This window comes from Pyrgilauda ruficollis, unplaced genomic scaffold, assembly GCF_017590135.1.
Source record: "Pyrgilauda ruficollis isolate IOZ18807 unplaced genomic scaffold, ASM1759013v1 scaffold4, whole genome shotgun sequence".
Taxonomy (NCBI): domain Eukaryota; kingdom Metazoa; phylum Chordata; class Aves; order Passeriformes; family Passeridae; genus Pyrgilauda; species Pyrgilauda ruficollis.
The window spans coordinates 16,532,782-16,548,080 of record NW_024525489.1 but is presented as its reverse complement, the minus strand read 5'-3'; the positions used below and the strand labels follow the sequence as shown (position 1 = coordinate 16,548,080).

The 15,299-nt window shown below is 40.4% G+C and overlaps 1 protein-coding gene across 1 annotated transcript in view; it reads left to right on the top strand.

The window, feature by feature from the left end:
- The window catches only part of RMDN2 (regulator of microtubule dynamics 2), an 88,230-nt gene extending 75,745 nt beyond the window's left edge, over positions 1–12,485 (top strand). The window contains exon 11 of the mRNA XM_041476947.1: positions 12,430–12,485. Coding sequence (XP_041332881.1) covers positions 12,430–12,465 — 36 coding nt within the window. The 3' untranslated portion in view covers positions 12,466–12,485. The remainder of the gene's footprint in view (positions 1–12,429) is intronic.
- Positions 12,486–15,299: the final 2,814 nt, after the last annotated feature.

Here is a 15,299-nt window from a genome sequence, read left to right as displayed (position 1 = left end):
GTATTGGATTGCTTCTGGCTGCTTGCAGGAAATACAGAGAAAAGACTACATTTCCACTATCATGACTTGCAAACACAAAATTTAAGGCAGGAGCCTAGGAGTTATAAATCCTGGTACTCTTTTTTATGTTCTAAGGAAACATTAATTATTTCTTATTTCATGTCTCTTTGGTCTTCAGGAGTTCTGTCACCATTAGGAAAGAAGGAAAACCTATTTTAGATATTTTCTTCTGTGGTGATATTACCACATGGTCCCCCTGTGCTGTTTACAGCTTTGGGTCCCTATTGCATTTATTACAGTCTTTTTGACTGTATACACTGAACATTCACCCAAGTTTTTAGGCTCTGATTCTGTGTGGCTTTGATTAGTCCCTTGGTCTCTGTTACATTCTACAAATTGCCCTCCTGCCCACCTCTGTATTTATTCTTCTCACCTATTTTGTTTGTAGAAGCATAGGAGTTCAGAATGGCTCTTAGAGAATGTATGCTCTTTTTTTCCCCATTCTAGGGACTTAATTGAGATGCAGGTCCTACTGAAACCAGTCCCAGGCTCCTGAGTTTGTTAGTTTTGTTAGGCAGTGAAGACTGAATCACTGAAAATACATGCCAAGTAAAAGGAATTATTTCCGAGGTCTAGGAAATCCTATTTTATATAATATATGGAAAAGAAAAGGAGTTCAAGGGCTTGAAGTGAGTTGCTTTGGGATTAAGGGAGAGGAATTCAGACCTAATCTCTTAAAAATCTTGATTGATGTGATAGGAATGCCAGATGCAGGGTTTATGGGGGATATCAGTACCTCTGTGATTCTGAATAATGTTGTTTAAGTATGTGGATGAGCATCCTTGTTGTGGAGGTAAAAATTTGATAAAGGAGGAGGAATTGCACAACCTAGAGAGTCTTCATGTGCCCTTTGAGAGCAAAATTTTATGTCTGCCATGTTCTCCCTCTTCCAAGAAAACTCCTTAACCCCTAAGAGATTTTTACAAGTGTTAAGAATTACTTACCTAAACCAGGTATTGAAGACTCAATTCTTAGTTTTACTTCTAACCATGGCAGCCCTTGTCTTTGCTTATGAATACTGGTAAGCTGCTCATAAATCCTCATAAGCATCAGCTGGAATTTCTCATGGACTTGACCTTGCTCTGTTTTCTTTTCTTACTTCTTCCTTTTGCATCTTTCCATGGAGAGCCCTCCCACACTAGATTTCTCTCTTTCCCATGCCTGGGACTATGGGTCTTTTCCTCCTCTCTCTAAATTTTACAAAATCCCAAGGTGGATTAGTTGAGCAATGTTTTATCCTGGGATTGCTTCAGCATAGAGCTTGTACAAATTGTTTACCATTTGTAGGGTGATCCAAGCAATTTTTTGTTAAACAATCCTTGGCAATGTTGTTTCTGATTGTCTGATTCTGAGTGTTGCACAATACTATATAAGTATGTGCAATATAAGATGAATAAACAAGTAGCATAACTGTAAAACACAAATCTCTTGGAAACATAACTAAGTGCAATATCCTATTGTTTCAGGCTGCTTAAAATTGTACAGATGTACTTACATACCTCTAGTGTTCAACTCTAGTCTCAAATCACCACTGCAACAGCCAGACTACAATCAGAATAAGAACCTGTACACCTCTGTGTTTGCAACAGCTCACTCAGACTATGTTTATGTGGTGATCCCATGTGATGCAGGGTTACCATTATGATTTGAGTAGTTTCAGGTCTGGAGCAAAAGATCTGTGTTCAGTCCAGCCACAGCCTCATGGCTGCTGGCTCCGTGGTCACCACAGTGTACTGGGTGCTCAGTGTTCAAGCCAGCCTGAGACAGCAGCACCACAAGTGTGGATGGTAGTGAGATAATTTCTGATGCAGGCTCTTGGTTTGGCTCAGATTGTCAGATTTCTCGTCGTGCCAAGCTTGAGATGTAAGCAAAATAGAAGGAGCCACATCCTCAGTGCTACCCAGAGCACCAGGCATACATAGGAGCCAGCTACAGCTCCATAATTCAGGATTATTTATTTAGGCCACTCATTGTGCCCTAAAATAAAGCATTTGTGGTATGCTTTTTAAAGCCTATGTATTTGTGGTTGCATATCACATTCTTAACCTTCATTAACTTGCAGCTTTCTTTGGACTTTCACTTTTCCCTGCATTCCCACTGACTTCCCAGCTCACGTTTTCAATTCTGCCTTGCTATTGAAAACTCTAAATTTGGCTTCTAATTCTGAGCCAAATTCCCACAGCTGCTGTGGGAAGGCAAGGAGCCTCCCAGCATTTTCTGGGGCTCAGTTCAGTGGTAGACTGAATTGTAGCCTCTCCATCTGTTTGCATTTTTCATGTTACTTAGAAATTAAAGGCATACATTGTGGTCTGTTTCCACACAGGCAATACACAGGTATGATTACAGAAATGAGGATATGGCGTTATACTTAATTCAAGCATAAAACTTGATTCTGAAACTTCTAATTTTTCCTGATTCCTACAGTATTTCTTTCCAAAGTTTGCTGCCTTTTCTTGACAGTATTAGATGAAACCATACCGTTTAGTCTTAATCTTGAGAGGAAAACACAGAGATACCTTTGTGGATATCTTTTGAGAAGTCTTTTTAAACTGGCTTCTGCTACAAGGCAGAAAGAGCAAAATCTAATTTACACACTGTTGGGCCCTCATCCATGGTATTTTTTGTGTGTCTTTTTACTGTCACTATACAAATTCTTTTAAAGTGCTCTGAAGGAAGTAATCTGAAGTAGATGGATTAAATGACATTTAGGAAAGATTAGACACTGCTCAAGGTGTGCATTATTGCATCTGCCCTCAAATGTGATGTGTGGGCAAACTGCTGTGCCTGCTCACTCTCCTGCTTCAGCAGCAGGGGTGCTCCCAGGGACATCTGGCACCTCTGCATCCTCACACTGGTTTTGAGGTTTGCAGAACCAAGAGCTGTGTTGCCAATATCCACCTTTTCATTGAAGTATCTAAATCTTATGACCTTTATGATGTGCTAGGTCACTTCAAAGCTTTAAAATTATTACTTAGGACAAAGCAGTTATACAAGCAGTTATGTTAACAAGCAGTGATATATTTCTCCTTTGTTTTCCAGGATTTGTTGGGTGTTGCATTAGTAGTAGTGATACAAATTTTATAGTGCAATTGCTTTGTTAACTCCAAGATTTCAGTATTTTTCATTTTAGAAAGTGCCAGTGCACATGTATGCTCAGAGTATTGGCAGATGCTTGTTCAAAACAGTCCTGGGCTACAGCTAAATGCGAAGTCTAATTCCCTCACAGGCAGAAGCATATTCTGTAGGAGTGAAGGTTTTGAAGGTTTGCCTGTGAAGTTCTAAAAAGTCTTTACTATGGATGTGAAAAGCACAGTTTTTTAGAGTTTGGATGTTTGTTCAAATTTGAATGAATTATCAAGGGATGAGCACAAGGCACAAATATGGGAGAAAAGACATTATCCAGACAAATGTCCAGTCCCTGCATTAGAGCATTAGACAAAATTTTTCAAAGAAAATGCCGCTTCATGTTTTCATATGAACACTTACTTTCCTCGTTCTCATGAATACATTCAACTGGTTTAGGACAGACCTTTTCTAAAGGCTACCCTGTAAAATATGTATTTTGGGGGCATAGAAAATTTCAGACCAGTTTATTAAAGTAAGGTAATATTATAAGTAAAGTAAAGTAAGGTAATATTAAAGTAAAACCCAGAGTTTACAGCTAAGGGAACTCTGTGCAAGTAGGCACTTGCAGGGGGTTGACCCTTCAGCACAGAGGGGTAAGACAGTGAAGCACTTGCAGATGAATGAAGAAACTTGCAGTTCCTCGATGAGAATATGGGTTTTCCCATATTGTTCCCCAAGTGTCCTAGCCATTGATTATCTCAGCCTATAAATGTTCATCTCACCACTTCCCAACCAATAATTTCTTATGACACAACTATCATCATTTCCCATGATACAAATATTGGTAATTTGGGTTCTTCAGTTTGTGTTTAGTGTGTGCCATTTTTGGCACTTGACAGCAGAACAAGTGGTCAAAATAATAAAACAGACAACAAAATTTGAATCTGGTCCCCTCTAGAGCAATCCAAGTTAAATTTCAGAATTCTTCTTTGGGCTTCTATCATAACTTCTGGAAAGCCTGCTCTGCTTACCTGCATATTCACATGGATATGTTGAAATTTCTTGTTCTATTAGGCATGGATTCCATAGCACCTGGAGTAATTTCTTGTCTAGAAAATGGAAATTTTATAATGGGAAGTTTTCAGCATTTAAAAACATTGTTATCCTTAGTACTGCTGCTTTCAGGTTTTCAGGTGCTCTGAGAGAGGAGGTGGCACTGGGCACAAATTGATTATTGAGATGGCAGCTGAACCGAAGAGGAACGCAATAATTTCTCCATCATGAGGACTTTCCCTAGCTTTTAATCATGAAGAGACAGGCCTTTAGCTGGGATTTCCCAAAGGAGGTTCATGTTACGGACCTAATAAATTTCACGTCAGTCAAGGAGTTGCTTGTAAATGTCACCTGTTAGATAGCCCTGCTCAAATGAGTCAGGAAACATGCTCCCCCCCTTCTCCCTTCCACTACTGTAGGTCAATAAAGTGTTGAATGGTATTTGTGAAAAAGCTGCAGAGTGATAGCTGATCCACCAGAAACTGTGGTTATGCTACACTGACTTCATTGAAGTATCCCGTCAGGTGACAATGCACGAATCTGAACCAGGACCTTCTGTGATTTGGCTGATTAAATTCAGCTGATGTTTGCACATCCCTCTGTAGCAGGGCATTCTTGGCTTCCTCTGCTCTGTTGTGAAAGGGTTTGGTGCATTTGCCTCCAGCGGTAACTGCATTTCAGTGGTAAATGAAATTACTCAAATACTTGGGACTGGGATGTATGCAGGTAATACCGTAGCCTATAGAATTATTTATGCTCTTCCCCAGGGTAAGGGAAATGAGAGTTATTTGTTTCCACATTTTTTAATTTGAACAAAGATTTGGAGAATGTATATTCAAACCAATGGAATAAGGGAAACTCCCTTTGTGGTATCTGTGGTCAGTGATGGAAAATTGAGTTTAGGAGAATTTTAAACTATTCTATGTAAGGGCTACAATCTTGATCAAGATGATTGACTTCTTCTGTAAGGCAAGTAACAATTATAAGAAGAATATTAAAAAAATTTCCTCTGTCCCTCAGTAAATTTTTCAGGGAGAAAATGCGGTTTTGACACTTAACATGCTCCTAGCATTTTCCAAATGTCTGTTTCTGAGCCATTCATGTCTTCTAACCTTCAGCAGTGGCAGATCAAAGACCATGACTGCAGGTGCCAGTCAGGGCAGGTTTCATCTTGTCACGGTACTCCGGGAAGAGGGATTTGCTAATGTCTGTTAATCTCATGGCACACCAAAGGAGAAAGACGGGAAAAAATTGCCATAAATTCTTCCCTTTCCCAAGCAACCCACACCCAGGCTCAGGGTGGCTGATGGCTTCCTCTAGAAGGGAGAACAGTGTGGGAGCCTGTGCCTGCCCTGGGGTGGCTGGGCAGGTACAGAGTCACCCTGCAGGAAGAGTCTGGCTCTGTCAGGGAATAAGGGTTGAAGCAGCTGCAGAAGCAGCAATGCACTGGAGGTGGTGACAGTAGCAGTAGCTGAGACCATGAGAAGAAAATTCTTCCAGTGAGGAGAACCTAAAGTCCATCCTGGCTGTTGTTGTCTCCCACAGAAACACTCACTCTGCAGCCAAGGAGGAAGCTTAAAATGCTGTGCAGCACCATGGGGAAGAAGTAGCAGCAGCGGAGGTAACAGCATCTGTACCAGCTGCAGGGAAGAGACAGGATTAGGCACAGCTTAGGGCGCTGTAGGGGATGGCTTTGGCCAAGAGCCAGATTTGCCCCTATCTTTCTTTTGAGGTGTAAACGGCATGCAAGGAGGCTTCTCTCAGTGGCTTTCCTGTGAAGATAAATAACCTGATCCCCCGGTTATTATCCCCCTGCTCTCCTCCCCTTCCCCCTGACTGACTTTGATTATTGTAACTTTACATGCGCTTTTAATTTGCGTGCAGGCAAGTACAAAGGCACAACCGGATATACCTGTTATTTGCCAATGACCTGAAAGAGCATAGTTTATGTTAAGCCTTGGGTTATGGTAAGGTTTGCACGCGATTCCTCAATATACATGCTGCAGGCAACTGATGGATGGAGGTGATGGAGGGTGGAGGAAAGTTTTAAAGTGACAGAACCTGATTTGGTTCCTAATTAATCCACCATTTATGTAAAGGCCTCTATTGCAATTTTGTGTGGAGACCAAGTCTTGCCCTTTCTTCAGGCAAGGAATGTATGATCACATTTTCCAGGCTGCAGTTGGTTTCCAGCTGCACCTGCAACTGATCATGAACACTTTATGAAAATTAGGCAAAAAAGGCAGGTAGAATATTTACACCTGCCTGTTTGTACATACTCTTGCATGGCAGGCAGAAGATTGGAAATGGAGTAGGAAGCTACAAACGAGATAATTCATGGCAGCAGAGTCAGGGCAGAGTGTGTGGGGATGCACACCTTGACTGAGGTGTGGGGGTCTGGATAGAGAGGGGATCCACATTTTGTTGAATGGGGCTCAGCCCCCACACAGTTTTGAGAGGTTTCATTTGACCTAAACTCCCTCAGCAAGATATAAAGAATATCCATCCCTCATGGGCCACATAAGACACGTCGTTACAGCAAGGAGATGTGGGCTCCAGTGCTCAGCCCGCACACTCTCTTGCTCACTCGCAGGGAAAGCCTAGTGATGTTTGCTAAGAATTTACTTCCAGTGATTTCACATCAAGTTTAGCTAGGTCTTCAAGCAGAAAGGAAGTGTCCTTATCTGCCAGGCAAATTAACCTTGAGGTCTTAAACTTCAGTGGTTTTATTGCTGCTATGTGTTTTAACCTAGTGTTAAGGACTGCACAGGAGGAATCAATTACACATTTTGTTTGGAGGTTGAGGAAAGGGAAAGGATCCCATTTATTCTCATTCTCAGCTCCACTTCTTATCTCCAGGGAGTTGAAAGCAACATGAGTTATATTAAGCTTTTTGGGATTTAAGGGACAGATCTTCTACTCACACTTCTCTCAGAAGCAGCAGGAAAAGGTACAGAAAGTCAAGTGCTACTCTTACAAATGAGAGCATCATAAAATACTTGTTAAAATAACAGAAAACAAGATGGACCTATTGTTACAAGACCTCTGCGTAAGTTTGCATTTCTGGACATGAGCACATTTAATCTTTTTTGCCTCAGATTCCCCCTAAAATTAGGAGTGATCATTGTGTGTGGATCTGCCCAGTATCTGTTCTACTGTTCTCTAGCTTAAGACAGACCTTGTACAGCCAGCATCCAGGAAAATGTTGTTTACAGTTGTAGGACAATGACTGATGGACTGACTTTTTACTCATGTTTTTAAGTCAAGCAATGCAACTCTGCCTTCCGCCTTCACCAGCCCACAATCATCAGGCAACCATGGTCCACTTGCAAAAGGCATTTATCTGAATCACGTTTCAAAATAAATCCATTTGATTTTCCCTCTTCTCCTCTGTTTTTTTGGGGAGGCGGGGGTTTGTTTGCTTCCTGCTTGCAACCCTCCTTAGCTGCCCTCTTGAGGAATTTGTTTTATTTTAAAAACTTCTTTTTCCGTGTTAGTTTATAATTTACCCTGGTTTTTGGTTCTAAGAATCCAAAAAACCATAGGTTTTGCATATCTGCATTTTAATTCTTCCCCATTTGTCTTGATACTTATAATGAGTGTAGAAAACTCACATCTAACAACAACTTCCCAAAAGCTGTGAACTCTTAAACACACAATTGGTCTTTATGGGGTCAGTATATTTATAAAAATGTAAATATATCTACGGGCTTCTTCTGAGGAACAAAGATTTTCATTTAAAAAACCCAGCCAAACAAAAAAAAAACCCAACCCCCAAAGCATATTGCTGTCCACAACCTGTTTATTAATAAGTGTAGCAAGATTACCTAATGTTGCTGTAAGCACTGATGCACGAAAAAACCTGAAAAACCAAAACCACCCCCACCCCTCAAAAAAACCCTCAAAAAACCACCAAAACAAAAATCCAAACCAATCTTGAAGTTTTTTGCACTTAGAAATTTGAAAAAGTGTGAAACTGCCTACTCCAGCCCTGGAATAAAACATTCACAACAGCAAAGTCTGTTGTGACAGGGTTAAACAGTCAGGAAAGGGTTACAGGCTGCCTGCTTGTCACTTGATTCATCAGGGGTTTAGATGAAGATGTGTGCCCTTTTTCTGGCATGGAAAGCCTGAGAGCCCCTGCAGCTGGCTTTGGATCAGGGAATAGCTTTACTTTGTGTTACTTTATGAATTTCATGTTTGGCTAATAAACTGTATCCTGGAGCGAAAGCTGAAGAAGACTTGGGTGTTTCTGTGCCTTGACCTTTCCCTTCCCCCTGGGCAAGAAAGCCCACCAGCATACAGGCTGTGAAAGAGCATGTGACAAGCATGGTAAAATATTTTCCTTTTCCTTCATTAAAGTAATCCTGGGTTATGTTGTTGAAAGAGAAATGTGAGGAGGCAGGTATGAAGAAGTAAGGAAGCAGCAGGCCTACATTTCACTTGTACATGTAAGAGGAAGTCCTACTGAAGACAAAAAGTAGATGAAAGTAGAGTGATTGCAATTAGTTCAGGATATCTATCTAATACTCAGCATTTGCATTTGATCAGGTTGCAAAGCTGTGGCTGCTGGAGCATGAGTTACGTCTTCTGTCTTCAGAAAAGTTTAAATTCCCAGATAGGAAACCTGACATCACATAACCAGTTACTGTCATCTTCAGCTCTGTAGGGATCACAAAAATGGATGCTAAGTCTGAAACAATACAAGGGTAAAATAGGGTAGCAGTAACAACCTGCTGCAGTTTCCAAAGTGGGCAGAGCTCTGCCTGCATGGCACTTACTGCTGTGGAGGTAAGCAGGAAGTCGCTCCCAAAAGAGTGCACAGGCCAGGAGAGAGAGAGGAGGGAGGTACAAATAGTTCAGTAGGTGTGACTAAGGACTAGTTGCAGCATCACTGTTTATATACTTCTTGTGGAAAAGTGATCATACCAATCATGCTAATCTTATATTAAACATTTTGGCACGGCAGCAGGTTTTGAAAAATCTTGACAAACTCTACAGTTTCTAAATTATCCCACTGACTTAAGCAGCATAACATTTTCTTTAAAGCTATTCCACTCAGGGTAAATGATAGACCATTTGATTTAAGTAATTATTTTCACATTGAGTCAAGTTAGAGAGGAAGGCTTCAGCAGGCTGCAAACATGGGAAACAAGCTTAGTATCCCAAGTGATTGGGTATAGTGCAGAGAAGTCTGGACACCAACAAGATGATGTAATAGCAGTACAGAAAACCAGATACAAATCATGTTGGTCCATGGTGCCCATCTGATAGTCAGTAGTTTCAATACTCATGTCCCTGAATGGCAGCCTTGCCTGAGAAGGCAGCTTCTGCATAAGCGTCTGGGAACTTTGTCAAATTTAGTTAATGAAAGCAGTGTACTGAAGAGAAACCTGTAGCAAAGTTTAAGTGATGGAAACCCTTTGCCTTGCTTAGGCTGATAAAGACTTCAGTATTTAGGTGGATATCTTAAAAAGTAACAAGGGCCGAAGCTGTTTTTTCTAGCTCTTAGGGAATGTCCAGCCAGAACTTACATGATCACCACACAAGAGTTAAACATAAGAAAAACTTGGTACCAAGACAGACTGGAAAAGGCACAAAGAGGAAAAGGCTCCCCTTTGGAGGTTTTGCCAAGCTAGAAAAATGTTTCTCTGCTGTTGTTGTCAGATACATGGTTCTATCTTGTTTTGATTGGTGTGAATGAGTTTAACTGTGTCTCATTTCAGGATTGTTTGGCCCGTGGTATCTTTGCAGAGCAGGGATGGTGGTGGCCCTGGTGCACTTTAGTGCACTTTAATACACTTTTCCCAAACACTGCAGGTGGAAGCAGCCAGGGAGCTGCCTGCTCTGTGCTTTCTCTTGCAGGGTTCTGAAGCTGACTCTCCTTTGTCCTGGTAATGTCACTCATATCTGAGTGCTTTTTCAATCCCATTAGTTGACCGTCTTGTTAGATGATTTTACTATGATTTTTAATGTTCACATTGATGAGCAGTCCTCCTTTCTGGTAACATTAATAACTACAACCCCTTCATTTAGGTCTGCTTCAAGCTCTTAATTGTTGGAAACCAAAGTAGCACAGCTTGCACACTCCTCCCTGGCCAGCCATCTCCTGGCATGCTGAGCTGTAGGATCCATGGATGCACAGTAATGCCACCTCAATGTGCTATCAGATCATCTGGCACAATAAAATCATCCTATCACAGTGTTTACTCTTTATGCCAGCTGCACAAGGAGATGTTATATCCATAAGAGCAATATGAAAAGAAATCCTCTCCAATCTGGCATTACCTCTGCACAGGTGACCGTGCATCTTTAGAATAATCTGGACTAATCTGAACTGACAGAGCAAGTTCATGGCAGTTTTACATAGCCCAGGTATTTTAGATATTCCAAGTAAGCTTGGCTTGTGGAGTTGTATTATTGAGTCATTGCCTGACTTGTTCTCTGTGGAACATAATTCCTCCAAAAATGACCTCTTCCATCAAGGTCAGCTGAAATCATTATTTCAACAGGTAAGTACATGGATTCTGTTTATTAAGCCAACATTATAAAAAAGTATTCCTTCCTGTGTTTTTAATGTACCCCTCCTCAATATATTTTGCTCTGCAGCATCCTTGTTACATATTACAGGATGAATTTATACTGGTTCTTCCCTATTTGATCTTGATTTAAGGTTAGGCAACTGTCCAGATTATACAGCAAACCAGTTTGTAGTAAGTATAAGTAACTCTGTCAATTCATTGTACTAACTATAGAAAAACAATTTAAGTGTAAGGAGTTATTACATCTAAATTCCAGCCAGCATCTGAAATAAATCACCTAGGGACACAGATGTATTTGCATAAATGTGCACAGATCATAGCGATAATGATGGGAACAACATTTTTTGTCAGCTAATCACAAATACTTTTGCAATCATTCCTAAACACAGCACTACAGCACACTTGTGAGGTGGGTAATTATTAAAATTCCATTTTAGAGAGCAAAACAATGAAACCACATGATTAGGGACTTTCCAGAGGCCATCCCTGACATTTTTTACTTGCTTGGCAATAAAATCAAATTTAATTACTTCTGTTCCTGAACTTTATCTACATATTCATGTTCCTTTTTCATACTTCTGTCTGGCATTACCTTTTATACCTAGTATCTTTTTACATTCTGGCATAACTTGCTAAGTGTTTCCACGTATGGATAACATTTGACAGATTTTTCATCTTACTAAGAAAATGTGAGAAAAAATGCCAATATCTTCTATATCAGGAGGAATAAATACATGCACCTGCTTCTGCTTATTCCCAAACCTTGTTTTGACAAGGCAGACCTGTATTAATATGAGCTAGGTACCACACTTACTTCCATCTTAATGTCAAGTGCTGAGGCCGGCTGATGATACTGGCTCACCCTACTTGAAACATTTTCTTGGCACCTCTTATAAACTCCTTTGGGAAATCTGTCAAGAAAACACAGTTTTAAAACACCAAACATGTCAGGAAAATAATTGTAGCAAAACATATTCAACTCCACGTGTGGTCAGGGAGAGCGTGTTCTGTTACACCTGCCAGGTTGTCATCTGGGACAAATGACTCCAACTCTGCTGTGGATGTGGTCATGCCTGGCTCATGGGAGAGGATACTCCTGCATGGTTCACCTGCTGAGACCTGGAGACACACCTTGGCTGCAGGTGCACATCTCCCAGTATCAACAATGCATGTGTGAGCATCCAGAAGGCACAGAACTCCCCATTGGGACCCCTTGTTCCTTGGCTTTGTGTCCCCATGCACAAGGTGGAGCAAGCAGCCTAGGAGGTCAAGTGGCTGAAAAATACAGCTGGAAATTGTCAAGATCAAGAATTACAGATCTGGAGCCGTGGAGGGCTGAGGAGAACCTCCAAGGATAACACAGACCACCCTGTTGCTGCCAAACCTGGATCAAATATGCCTGTAATGCTTCCAACAGATGTGTGTCTGAGCTCTCCTGAAAACCCTTCCCTCTGGAGATCCCACTCTGTCCTTTGACAGTACATCTGGGGCTTTGTTGCCCTTTGCCAAATGTCATGCTTCAGGTTTTCTTCTTGCAGTTGAGACACATCACTTTTTATTCATTAAAGATGCAGTGAATAAATTCTTCTGTCTGCAGTCTTGAATACATTTGAAGTCTCCTCTTAGTTTTCTTTAGATAGAGCCCACAAGTCTCCTTATAAATTAAAGATCCCAGAGTTATGTGATTCTTGTTTTATTTTTTTTCCAGGTACCTTGCTATTCCCCTGTGCTGCTTTTTCTCTAAAGCAGGACAGAGTACTCAAAAAAAAGTGCAAGTGAGTAGAACAAAAATACTTTATTTTTTAAGATAATCTTGTGACACATCACTCCAGGATTGCTATTTGTATTAGCTTGTGCCTCTCTTTTCCAAGTAGGAAGGGGTTTCTTTTCAATATTATGTGTCCTGAAGCATGATCTTGTGAGGTAATGAAAAAAGTTGAATACATGTAGTGAGAAGATATTATAATAGTTAAATATGTGGATGTGTAGCACCCTTTGATTTACATTGCTTTTATTAGTTTTATTGTTATAACAATGTTGTGATAATTAAAAATGTTTCCTGTTTCCATGGGAATGACACATGGGTTTATGTGTCCCCAGGAGCAGCTATTCTACTTGAACAGAAGCTATTTTTATCATCTTCTTGGAAAACACTTCATTCCTGACTTTGCATTCTCATCTCCCAGCAAGTCTATTTTGATGCTTGAAAAAATACAGCAGTGTTTATTTGGGTAGAGTATACAGCAGGATCACCTTTTTCATTAAAATTATCTTTAATTTCTTTCCTTCAGTAATGTCTATTCCAGCTCTTCAGGAAATGTCTCTGGTATTTCAGTGGCACATCTTTTGTCATTCAAAATAGCTGTGCTGTTTGGGACAGAAAGTAGAAAGAGGGCAATTTTGTAAAGTGGGCAGATGTGAAAGGCTTTAATGAGAGTCTTTCTAAAGAAATCAATGCCTACTAGGATAAATTGCCTCTCTGGAGCTGCTGCAAGTGCAGTAGCTCCACGTCCCTGGTAAACGTCTCTGCTCATAGCAGATGTGGAGGACCCATTTAATTACTGCACCCAATTATCAGATACTTTCCCTATTAACCACATGAAATGTGGGATTGTTGTGGGATTTGGTACAAGGCATTTCTGTATTCCAATAAGATTCTTCATGTGCTCCTCACACCTCTCTGGCTTAGCATATGCAGTAGCATTTCTTTTCACTTGGATGTTCTTCGGGGCAGTTGGAAGGATTCAGGCTAAACCTCTGTGACAGCAGACCAGTTTTCCATGGTATATGTGGCTGATTCCTTGATTTTCACTAAAATTTTCTTCTGTGACTAAGCTGATGTCTTCTAGCATGAGAGGCTTACTGCAATGAGGGCACCAGCTTGGAAAGATTGTGAGTGAAAATGAAGACTAGAATCATTGGTAAAGAACATTGCACTAAAAAAACACCACAAAATACTTGGCTATGCTGTGGAACATTGAAACGATTAAAAAGTGAGATGTGTAATTTTTTTCTTCTAGCTACATGCAGCATGTGTTTCCCATGTCTCATATTACAAGCAAATGTGAACTGAGGGTTTATGATAATACCACCTAGGAAGTATGATATCATCTTCCCCACAGGTGGTAAGTCAGTTTTCCAAGGTGTGTTTACATGGAGCATTTCAGAGCACCAGCACACACACCTGATGCTTAAGCAATATCTGTAATTACAGAAGACTCTGAGGAATAAACACTGTCTAGCCAGGTATGACTTGTAAAACCCCTTATGGCCAAATATGTGATGTCATTCATATTATCTTGATAAGCACTTGTTAAGGCATGAATTCAACTGAAGTTAAATGAAGCTGATAATGTGGTTTATAAGTGTGAGCACGTAGAGCTTTTGTAATCAGACTAGTTGTTAATGAGATAAATAATCTGATAGTGTGGAAGCAAATTTGCATGTATTTTGAGATTTATAAATCCTGTGTTTCAGGATGATGGTCTGTTTTTATCTAACTTGTAAACCACAAACATAACAAATTGTACAAGATTACTAAAGGAAAAGTGACAAACATTACCATCAGTCACATGCCCAACTTGATACATTTATTTTCCTTTTGGGTCATCAAAGGACTGAATACCAAAGATTGTTAAGTTTATTAAAGTATTAGCTTCCTTTTATATTCCTTTTTTTTTTTTTTTTTTTTGTGTTTATTGAAACAATTTCATGAAGTTTAACAGGTTGGAAATGGCTCTTGCCAGATAAGTCTATCTGCTATTTGGTATTTTTTTACATTGGAAGCACAGACATGTTTTATATGTGCTTAGAAGGTGTTAAATGGTGTAAAACCAGATCTCTGTATGTCACTTTGGTTCCAGTGCTGGCTCCAGGACAGATTCACGGCTGTCTTTAGGACCTGGGATATTTTTGTTAGAAAATGGTACAGAAGGGTAAGACTCTATGTCCTATTGCCATTGCAGCACTCATCTATCACTTTGTTTTTCACTGTTGTTTTTTCACAGTCTGATCCTGTTCAAGTGGCTTAGCAGATGTGCTTGACCACCTACAGCCTTTTTGGACTGTTTTCCTTCCTGGCTTTTCAAGCTCAGCTATTCATGAAATCTGAACTATGTGTTGATCTCTGAGACTGTTCCAACTTCCCTTAATGCAGCAATTATTTAAAAGAAGTAGGCAGCAGTCCTGCAAAATATTTGTCCACATTTCTCTTGGATGCTTTCCTTTAGTGAGCAGATGAGAAGACTGTCTGGTTTAAGCTAGTCTCCTGGAGACAAAAAGCAAGAGCAATACTTGCTGTCTGCACATATGTGTGTGTCTTAATGACCCACAAACAGCTTTTGAACCCACTAGCCTCTCTAAACTACAGGAATAGAGATCCCCAGGGTCCTGGAATTCCTATAAACTTCAGTCAAACTGAACAGAAGAGAGATGTATCATCAGACGTTTCCTGAAGGGCATGCTTCATCACAAGGTCATCCTTTAATAGACAATTCAGCCACAAGACCCTAGTCCACAGGGGCAGGCTCAGTAGTTTCACATTCTTTGGCCAGAAGTGAAGCAGTGCTCTTGTCTTGA